Source organism: Falco biarmicus, chromosome 4 (assembly GCF_023638135.1).
Source record: "Falco biarmicus isolate bFalBia1 chromosome 4, bFalBia1.pri, whole genome shotgun sequence".
NCBI classification, from domain to species: Eukaryota; Metazoa; Chordata; class Aves; order Falconiformes; family Falconidae; genus Falco; species Falco biarmicus.
The window spans coordinates 89,076,314-89,087,131 of record NC_079291.1 but is presented as its reverse complement, the minus strand read 5'-3'; the positions used below and the strand labels follow the sequence as shown (position 1 = coordinate 89,087,131).

The following is a 10,818-nucleotide window of genomic DNA, read 5'->3' as shown; positions in this document are numbered from 1 at the left end:
TAAGTAGTATAGAAAACTGCCAAAGTTTGGAAGTTTGATACTGAAAAGAAGAGTTAGCTGTACTGTAAAATATATGCAGATAATAAAGAAATAGTAAATTAAAAGCGCTCACAACGTACAGCACCATTTGCAATTAGTACAAAAGACTTGGGGCTAAATAGGAACAAAAAGACCGGGAAGAGGACTGGGCTACAGTTGCGTTTCCAGGCTTCCCCATGACACCCGCAGTCAGACAGACCGTTTCACCAGAAGTGTTTGTAGCACGTACACCGGCAAGTTAATGAGTTAAAAATTTCTGTCAAAAGCAGGTTAAATAAAAAAAATACAAAAGGAGAAAACGAAAACGTCAGAAAAATCGACGTCTTGAAGAATATATTTTAAACCTAATCCTTGACTAGCAAGACCTGGCAGGTTGTGTGCTCCCCGCGCCCTGCTGCGTGGCGCGGCGGGGCGGGGGGCGGCGGGGTGGCTGCCCGGCCGGGGGGCGGCGCTGTTCACCCGGGGAGCGGGGCTGCGGTGGCCCCCGAGGAGCAGCGCTCGGGCGCGGGCGGTGCCGGAGGGTGCCCGCCAGCCGTGGCGTGCGGGGAGCGCCCTGCGCCTCCGTCACGGGAAGCTGTCGTTTGGCAACCGGGCTGGAGCGACGGGCGCCCGCGGGGAGCCGCTCGCCGCGGGGCTGACGTGGGCCGGAGCAGGAAGCGGTGCGGCCCCGCCGAGAGGCGCTCGCCTGTGTCCGCGGCTCTGGAAGCAGGCTGCCGGGGCCAGCCCCTTCGGGAGGAGGAAGCTGTTGAGGCGACTGACGCGCGGCCGCAGGCGCGGCAGGTCAGAGCGGTGAGCCTGGCCCCGCTGCGGGCGGCCGCCATGCGCAGCCGCCGCTGATGGCCGCCGTGGGGACGGGGGGCCGCGACGCCATGGCCCTGCGGCAGCCGCCGCTGCCGCCGAGAGCGGGCTGCCCCTCGGCGCTGTACGTCCACAGCATGCCCGCCTGGGTGCTGGAGGATTTCTGCCAGAAGATGGACTGCCTGAGCGACTACGACTGGATGCGATTCGGTGAGAGAGGGGCGGCGGGGCCGGCCGCGGGACCGGCCGTGGGACCGGCCGTGGGACCGGCCGCGGGGCCGCGCAGCGGCACGGCGCTCGGGCGGGGCGGTGCAGGGGCGCGGGGCGCAGCCGCCCCCACGCGCGGCCCCCGCCGGGGCGCTCCCCGCGAGGAGCAGAGCCCGTCGCCAGGGAATTCCCGTGCGCCTTCCTGCTCCGAAGGCAAACCCCAGACTGACGGGTGGCATTGGGTGGAAATGGGTGGCATTCCGGCCTCCTGCGGTCCACAGCCTCTCCCGGGCAGCCAGGCTCCCCTCTGCTCACACTCCATCTTCAGCTCACCTGCTTTTCACAACACCCCTCACATCTGCTGGAAGTTTGGGTTATTTTCTTTCTTCCTTCACTTCATGTATATTCCCTCACGCTTACTGCCCCTATTTTTCTCAGTCCTGGCTGCATCCAGTTAGTAATTACAGAAAATGTAGTCCATGACACTTTTGTTCTTTTCTTCTGTATTGCAGTCCAAACAACTCTAACCCGAATCTTTTCTTAGTTGGCCTACCTTCCTTTATTTCACGCAATTTAATTTCATCCAAGGCTTCACTAACTCTCTGCTGAGTAAACTCTTGCCCCAATTAAACTTGCTGGGATTAGGGTGGGACTCATCTTTGCTCTCTTCAGACATATAAAAGTGTCTGTCCAATGTCCTTCCAAAGCCAGCAGAGGCGTGAACTTGGGAGTATTTCTTCCCACATGCACACTCCCGGGCCCAAGCCTGTCTTGTTCAGGCAAACAGCACATCAGGTGTGGGTCAGCGGAGGGGCTGAGTCAGGCATGCACCCTCCGTGGCTATCTCCACCCAGAGACCACAAACGAGCACAGCAGAATTTACACAAAATTCCAGGTCAGAGCAGCAAGGCCACCGTGTGTCACAGAAGGCTCTTTCAGCACAGTGCACCCCAGCCTCTGCCTCTCCTCCCGCCGGCTGCAGGCTCCCGGGGCCGGCAGCGGCAGCGTGGGAAGCCGAGCCATAACCCCATCCCAAATCTAGGGCACTCCCAGTTCCTGCTGCCTCACCCGGTACAAAGTACTACAGTGAAGGAAGATTATGGGGAAAACATGCTGAAAAGCATGACTGGATTTTCTTTTTGGGTCTCTGATATAACAACATTTTTTTCAGAATAGTCAGGGGAATAACAGGAACGTCTTTAGGAACCGAGTTTTCTTCATGTCCACATAGCTAATTTATTGTGATCTTTCCTTTTAACAGTGTGCAAATGAAAAAGCAAAGTGTGTCTCACACCTTACCTTTCCCTGCTTGCACTTGCTTGTTTTTTTCTAATTTTTAAACAGAAATGTCTGTTGTCTCCCACTAGCCTCCTACGTGATAACTGATCAAACAGAGCTACGGAAAATCAAGTGCATGGAGAAGACGGGGATCAGCATAACAAGAGAGCTCATGTGGTGGTGGGGAGTGAGGCTGGCCACAGTGCAGCAGCTCCTGGACCTGCTGCAAGGACTGCAGCTCTACCGAGCAGCTCAAGTAATTCTGGACTGTGAGTAGCTGCCCCTTCCTCCCGCAGGCAGCCCGTGCTGCTTCCCCAAGCACCCAGACCCTATCCAGTAAATCTGTCTTAGCTGAAGAAAGTTTTTGCTGGAAGTCTAATGCTCAAATTCTAAAATTTCTCCACCGACTCTGATTTTCTACTCTCTCAAATAAAATCTATGGTAGGAAAGGAAGAGGTGACCTAGAGGAGGAATTGCTGGTCCCTCTAGTTCATCATCCTGCCTTTGCAGTGGCCATCCTAGATGCTTCGAGAGGTGCCAAAGAGGAAGTGGCTGTGCTCTAAACCAGGGGTGGTACCTTCATGCATCAGACAGGGTTTCAAAACAGAACTTAACTACAAATGTTTTAATCTTTCGTACCTTCTTGCTTCTCTGTGAAACTTTGTCATGATGTTGCCTGTTTGAAAGAGAACTCTTGAAACACACTCTTGAGTCTGGATAGAGAGGAGGCATTGTTTTCTTCTGCGCAGGGTGCTCAGTAGTGTATTTCCACAAATCAAGCACCCCTACTAGGATCCTTCATCAAATGTTTATGCACAGGAGTTACAAAGCTCCACCTAATATAATTATTCTGCCTACCTAATCTTCATTTTGCTGAGCTACTCAAGTTTTCTGCACCTGCGTGGGAATTGTGCTGAGCCAGCTGAAGTCTTTTACACCTGCGTGGGGGTCTTAGAGGGCCTTCGGTGGTCGTTTGGGGAGGAATACCCCTACTCTTTTTATACTTTTAAGGTCACGTGTCATCTGATGACACAGAGCCCCTCTTTATTTTGCCAGCTTCTCATTAACAAGATACATGTCCTTGGTCCAAGGATGCTGTCCTCCTCCCCTGGAACTTTCTGGCCTTCAGTCATTATCTATCTTAAAAAAAAGCTATAAAATATATTGTAGATAATTCTGATTCTAAACCCTGACAGATATTTATGTGGTTTCTTTCACAGTTAACCTTTGACCTTTCTGCTGCACATTCACTATCAATTATACTCTAATTACCAACAAACTCAGAGTAGAAAAACATAGAATCAGTTTTGCCTATGCAGCCTGCTTCCCTGCATCATAAGAAAAAGGTTAAGAAAAGGAGAAATGGTTTATCAACTACCTACATTACTATTTCCTTATCTCACTTCGTATTTTCTTTATTCCTGTCATATGTTCTCCTCAATCCCTCCCTAAATTAAACAAATATAGTCTTTTCTAACTCTCTGCATGTAATTCTTCTCACCTATCTCCCATTTGCTCTATTTCAGATTTATCTTTTTGAGGTAGGATGATTAGAGTTTGAACTCATTGTGCCTAGTTAAGGTAAACAATTGCCTCACTGAAATCACAAAACTTTAAAACAGAATCTTGGTTTCAGTTTTTCTTCACAGAAAATTATGTTTAAATTGCAGCTGTCCATTTTTGTAAGCCAACCTGTATCTTGATCTAGTTCTGCCACCAAATCAGTTGAACCCTGGACAACACACTGTCTTGCTGTACTGAGCTGCCCTAAAAAGTTGAGTGGACTGCATTCCCCTTTTCACACACATTCTCACCTGAAATCTGCTTTCTGGAAGTGAGATGTTTGCATGAATTTTGCCAGTTCTCCATAAAGAACTACTAGAAAGAAAAATTACAGATTTTTGTTATGTAGCCAAAAATGCTTAGAGAAGTACTATCCAGGTGCATACGGGAAACGCCTAAAGCTCATGAGGGCGTACGCTTCCACAGCTGGAAAAGGTACAGGAGCCCTATTCGCTTCTCGTGTTCCGTGCCTGGGAGACTGTCGGTGACGGGTGGTTCTGAGTTACATCAGGAGCGGCTGTTGCGACATGGCAGCCTGGCTCGCAGGGCCGGGCAGGGCAGTCTGAGCTGCCACTGCCATTCCCAGCACCCCAGCTAGAGGCATTTCTCATGGAAAGTCCAGTAATGCATCATGAGTTTCTTGCCACAGCATTTCGTTGTGTAGCACTGCTGTTTTTCTGTAGTTTCCTGGCATTAGCGTGACTTTTAATCTTCATTTTGGTATAGCAGAAAAAAAATCTTCCAACAGCGGTATTCTAAATTCTGCTTTTTTTTTTTTTCGAAAAAGGAGTATTAAGTACTACAGCACAAGCAGCCTTCAGGCATTCTCAGTTAATAGAACTGATTTTTGCCATCACCCATATGCAGCCTTTTGATTCAGCAGATCCCCTTTCTGACTGAATACAGTCAGAGCATTCAGCTTAGGAGACTGTAACAAATCTTAATCCTCATCCCTCAGCAAAGCAAACAAAGCTACAGGAAAGCAAATTCAAATCTGTTTTAATTTGTCTGTCAGTAATCCTGTTAATTTAGTCACAGTGACTGTGACGGTCCAGTCTGAGTGGACAGGATTGAAGATAAAATCTTGGTATTTTTTTTTTTAATCTATCTGTTGAATAAATCTGATCTAGATATTACCAATGCAGTAAGCCTGGCTCCCTGATAATGGTATTTTTATGGATACTCTGGAGTAGAGGGTGACTTCCATGATGTGATAACATTGTTGCTCTGTGCTTGTTCAGTATTTACACAGCTGATTCCTAGTCCATACAGAGAGTTCCTGGGTGCTCTTACATAAAACAGTATGATCTACCATACTTTAAACCCTAATCAGAGTTACAGTCCTTGCCTTCTTTCCCTGTCAGAGCGTATTCTGGGGCCCACCTTAGTTTATAGCTGGCTTATTTAATTGTATTCCTTTACAGAGTTTATTGATATTTCTGTAATATAAACAGCTTTCTATGTTGTGATTTAATAAAAAAAACCCCTGCATTCTCCTCCTGAGAAATATAAAAACTGAAACTGCAAAATCACTGAACGTTTTTACCACTGCATAACAGCAGCAACAATTTTCAACATAATTTTTATCTGTCATGCAGAAGGCTGCCTTTGTTCAGTCAGGTATGATGCCTTTTCTTTCCTATGTGGGTTAATTTTGTCATTTTTGCAAAAGCTGATTTCAAAGAGCTTAGAAAAATTACTAGTTGTAACAACTGAGATGATGCTGCTTTTATCCCAAGCTAGAGGGTTTTCTCTTCTCTCACAGGCCTTGAAAACAAAACCATAAGTAGATTTCAAACTGAGATTAGTTGAGCACATTGCAGTGGTGAATCACTCCAAGAGAAGCTTCATGTATTTAATTTCAGAGAGCTATTGCTTGTGAACCACATTGTTGGATTCAAGCAGATGTATAGCACATTCAGTAAAACGAACCCCTGGAAGCCCAGAGGATCACTTAGCCTGGTCCTGTGTGCAAAGGCCAGAATACAGCACTGGATCAAATCTTAAGAGGCAGCATTTCCAAGCCCCTGACAAGATTGCTTACACAAGAACCAAGTAATACTGTCTCTGTTTATGTAAAACGCAAAGAATCAGGCTTCCCATGCAACAGCAGCTTCCAGCAACGATGCCACTGAAAATAAAGATGCGACACAGACAAAAATAATGATCACCACTGAACAGAAACATTCGTCATCCATCTGTTTATCTGACTGGTTTGCTTTCAAGTAGTATGTCAGTATCACTGCAGCTTGCACAATGCTCACCTGACTTCATCATCTGGAACAAGAGGGGATTACCTGCTTTCTCTTGTGCTTCTGTGATTTACCTTTTTTTTGAGCCTTCTCAAAAACATTTCTGAGACTTTTTGGACTTCACTTGCCACAAGCTGCAAAAACTGAGGGGTCTCCCCCTGTTAAAAACAAACCCCAGTCAACTTCCTCCAGACTGGAGGACTATACTTTGTGATTTCTAAGAAAAATCTTAATTTTTAAAAATTGTACTGAGCTGATGCAAGTAAGCAGTGGTCTTTATAATGATTTCTGCAGGCTAGATAGTAAATAATGAAAGTGAATATTAAGAGATCACAGCAAGAAATGGACATACTGAATTCAGCTCATTAAGACACTGAACTGATGTAACAAATCCAGCATACCTTTGTTTCTTTGATTTCCTTTGTGATAATGGGTGAACTACAAGATTGGACTGTTCCATGAAGGGCTTCATAAGGACTTAGAACCGATTTTGGGTTTGACTCTGAATTCTGTAAAGCAATATGAAGGCTAGATGAAGAGGGTTTAAAAGAGGATGGAAGAGCAATTCCTGTGGAGTGATCAATTTTTAGTTATGTTTCTGGATGACTGATATTAATTTCTGTCCTCAATCAATTCAGATGCAATAAATTGCAAAACTACAATGAAATTATCTTTTTTAAAAGCTTCTTACAGTTGTCTTTTATATCGAACTCCGTAGCAAAACTTCATATTAATTTAAGTGGTAGAAAGCCTGGATTATTTTATTGTTCTGCCATTTGGAAGTAGTTTAATTTTGTCAGAATTAACTCAGTACAGGCATTCCACTGTGTGCTCAGGCATAAGCAGAAGTGTTTTACAGCAGGATCTTTAGTTTTAGAAAAATCTTTCAAGTCTTTACCCTCCATTTCTGCTTTTGTATCTTTATCTGAATAAGCTTATTCAGGTGATTCCTCTTGGGCAGATATAGAGAACACATTGCTTGTTTTATCGGGCATTTTAGAAGACTAAGTGGTCCTTACATCACCATAATTCTATTCATTCTGACTTAAAGGAATCAGATGCAACACACAGATAGATGTTTTGCTGGCAGATTACTTCCAGGAGAGTTGTACCTCCCTTCAACAATTTCTTGCACTACTCTAATGACACTTCTGAATGTCCATAATAATATTTTTTTTCTTTTTTTCAGTTCTTTAGCTTCAGTGGTGACCTGTTTGTCTGTTGTGCAGGAAGTTGCAAAATTCATGAAAAACCCTGAAAAATGAGTTGAAAGAGGGAAGTAATTCTAATCTTGGAGACTTCTAAGTTAAAGTACATGAGGGAGAAGCCAACAACTGCAGAATACAGGGACTGTCAGTTTTGTCTAAAGGCCTGCCGACTGTTCAATAGCTAATTTCAAAATCCCATGAAATTTGGGACTTCATAGTATTCTCACACAGTAATAAAGAAACATAAATAAAAAACTTGATCATTCAAACTGTGTTCATAGGTGACATGGAAGAAAGTAGATACAAACCCAAAACAGAGGTCGAAGGAGAAAACTTGCCTGACATGCATGTGCCCACTTCTGCCCTTACTGCTTTTCATATACTCTTGCTCTTCAGCCGTTAGTACACTGAAACTGTTCTATCTTGTCTTCTCTTTAACAGTTCTACTGAATCTTGGCTTATTATAAGTAGCACAGAGTATAAATTAAACATACCATTTCCTGCTTGTTTCAGATACTCCCAGTGCTTTGTTTATAGAAAAAAAATCCCAAACCAAGCACAAAGCTGTTATCTGATTTCAAATGCACATAGAGGCCTGGAGCTTTTGATTCCAAGAGCACCAACCATGTTTAAGATACAAAACTCATAAAACAGTGTGACAAAACCCCCCTTGTATTAATACTTGGGCTTGTTTTCTTTTACATAAAACCAAAACATTAATTTTGATTTTTAACAAAATGCTAAATGCATTGCTGATAAAAGGTGCCAGGTAGAAACAAAAGTTTAGAACTACAACCAGGAACACATTGTTATCAGGCGGTAGAAAGTCCTTGTATCACCCCTAGTGCACACTGGGCATTTCCAGCCTCAGTTTTAAATGTATTCATGGATCGGAACTCAACTGCTCCTTCAGGAGGTTTTGGCAGCCTTGTATATCACAGTATCTTGAATTTTTTTACTTTTTTCCCCCATTCTAACTGTAGCCTAATCTAATTTTAATAATTCCTCTAAGGTGTACATATTTTTCAAATCCCTGTATGCTGAAAGCATCTTTGTACTTCTTTTAACCAGACTTTTAACGCTGAGATTTTGCCAAGCTGTATACAACACAGGATCTTTTACAGCTGTAGTGAATCAGTAGTTTGACCTTTAATTTTTCCTTATATATCAGTGTCTTGACCTTTGACCATTTTTGTTTTCCCTAGATTGTCTCCAGTATGTTTATTGCTCATCAGAAGTAAAAGTAGGATTTTTCATTGCAGATAGTTCTACATAGGGAAGTGTTTTCTGACAATGAGCACAGTCATGACACTAAAACCACACAACTGAAAATAGTCCTAAAATATTTCACTGACTAAAACTGATATGATTCTGCCAAACTTCCTCTCAGTCCCACGACAATTAACAAAGAACTAGATGCCTTCTTTAGGCTGGGAGATATTTGTGATTTGAGATCACTGGCTGAAGGATGCTATATAGAAAATGACAAAATATACTATTAGTGTTCACTTTTTATATTAAGAGACTATATATCTTTTACGTAGTCATCACTGGTATTTGTTTGAAGTTATCATTATTAATTTTCAGTAGTAGTTAATGACATTAATATGGTCTGAATTTAACACTAAATTGCTTGAATGTTCATTTCAGTGTTCACGTTAACTTGCAGTCTGTTCTCCTGACTAGAACTATTTCCTGATAACTGTCAGTCAGGCTATTTTCCCTGGTAATCTTCATCTTTCCTTAATTCTCTTTTGAAGGGACATCAGCCTCTAATATTACCAACAACAAAAAAGAAGAGCTGGTAGAGCCACCTAAACAGGAGAACACACCTTTAACTCCCACAGAAAATAAAGAGAGAGAAAATGAGAGAAATCTGTTGCCATCACCAGACTCTTCACATCGGGAACCACCACCAGCAGGTAGTAAGTAAAGTAGTAGATTCTGAATTCGCTCTGGCATTGAAATGGCCATGTAGACAAGACTGCTTCCCATTCACTTTCAGTATAGTATAATGAATATATTGCTCTTCAAAATGGTCACATTTGAGTATTTGCCTTTTTCTAGCACTGTTGTCTCCTGAGCTGTTTACTCCTAACTGTAGCATATGGCCTCCTGTTCCTTCTTCATATAGCTCTCTTGGCCTTGAGACAGGCTGACTATATCTATCCCGTGGGATCTCAAGATGTTTCCCAGGTCTCTGTGAACACGCTGGTCCCATCCTGGCTCCACACTAAGACTAGATCAGTGCATACATTTTCTGCCCCATGTCCCTATTCCATGCAGAGTAAACACAGGCCAGAGCTGACCTGTGCACAGGTCAGCAAGCCCCTCTGCCTGGGAGAGGGAGGGAGCAGAACCACAGGACATACCAAGGACAGCATCTGACCAACAGTATAGCCACAGGGAGCTCTATGTCCCCGAGCCAGGGCTAGAGAGATCTGCATAGTCATCTTACAAAGAGGAACCAGGAAAATAGCTCCCTATCTTCACACAGTATTTCACATTCTGGGAGCTTGTCACACATTATCCCTGCTTACAAAATTCAGCAAAATACCTCAGACCTTCATAATTAGTCACAGACTGTGGTATTGTAAAATAAGGCGTATTTTCAATGCTGTTATTTCAGTTTCAGGTGCTGTTCCTGAAGAAGCCTTGTATTCACTCCCTTTTCCTCCGCCTCCCCCAAGAGACCTTTTGAAATCCTTACAGTCAAATCCTCCTGTCTCATCAAGTGTGAAGGTAAATTCCTTTAGCACTCATTGATTGTAACAGTGAAAGTTGCCTTTATGACATTCTATGTTTTTTTGATTATAGTTTATCTCTCTACTTGTATAAAATACAGATCTAGTGAAAAAGTGGTGCTTGATTACAATTTGTTTGGACTGAATATAATACTAATGCTTCAGTTAGATTATTTATGGTTTACATCACTTTTTTTGCCAGTGAAGGACCACTGAGGGAAAAAATTAACAATATTGCATACTGCATAGCTCAGCATGGATAACATGCCCAGCAATTAATTTTAAAGGAATTTCCAGTACAGATTTTACAGAGGACTTAACATTTCTGGTGTGATTGTAGGACAGTGCAATATATACCACTGACTAGTCAGAATGGCATACTTTAATTTAAGTTTATGCTTAAAATGTAATTTCTGCTCAAAACTGGGCTATTATCAAAGTTAAGTCAGGTTGCCCATAGCCCTGTGTAGCAAGTATGAAAATCTCCAAGGATGTAGGTTCCACCACCTCCCTGAGTCCCTGTTCCAGCGCTTAACAATCTCACTGGGAAAAGTTTTTTTCATGTTCCTAATGATTTCAGCACGGAGTCTCCTGTTCCTTCCTCCCTATAGCTCTCTTCTTTTTAAGATAGTCTGGCTAGATCTGTCCTGTGGGTTCTCAGAGTGTTTCCCAGATCTGTGTGCACACTCCGGTTCCATCATGGTTCTGTCTTGGCCTGTTTTCTTTGGT

General features: G+C 43.5%; 1 protein-coding gene across 1 annotated transcript in view; it reads left to right on the top strand.

Moving 5' to 3' along the window:
• Positions 1-503: 503 nt before the first annotated feature.
• IRAK2 (interleukin 1 receptor associated kinase 2) overlaps positions 504-10,818 on the top strand; it is a 30,788-nt gene continuing 20,473 nt past the window's right edge. Inside the window, exons 1-4 of the mRNA XM_056335582.1 lie at positions 504-1,047; positions 2,412-2,591; positions 9,106-9,270; positions 9,981-10,087. Of these exons, the coding sequence (XP_056191557.1) occupies positions 876-1,047; positions 2,412-2,591; positions 9,106-9,270; positions 9,981-10,087 (624 nt within the window). The 5' untranslated portion in view covers positions 504-875. The remainder of the gene's footprint in view (positions 1,048-2,411; positions 2,592-9,105; positions 9,271-9,980; positions 10,088-10,818) is intronic.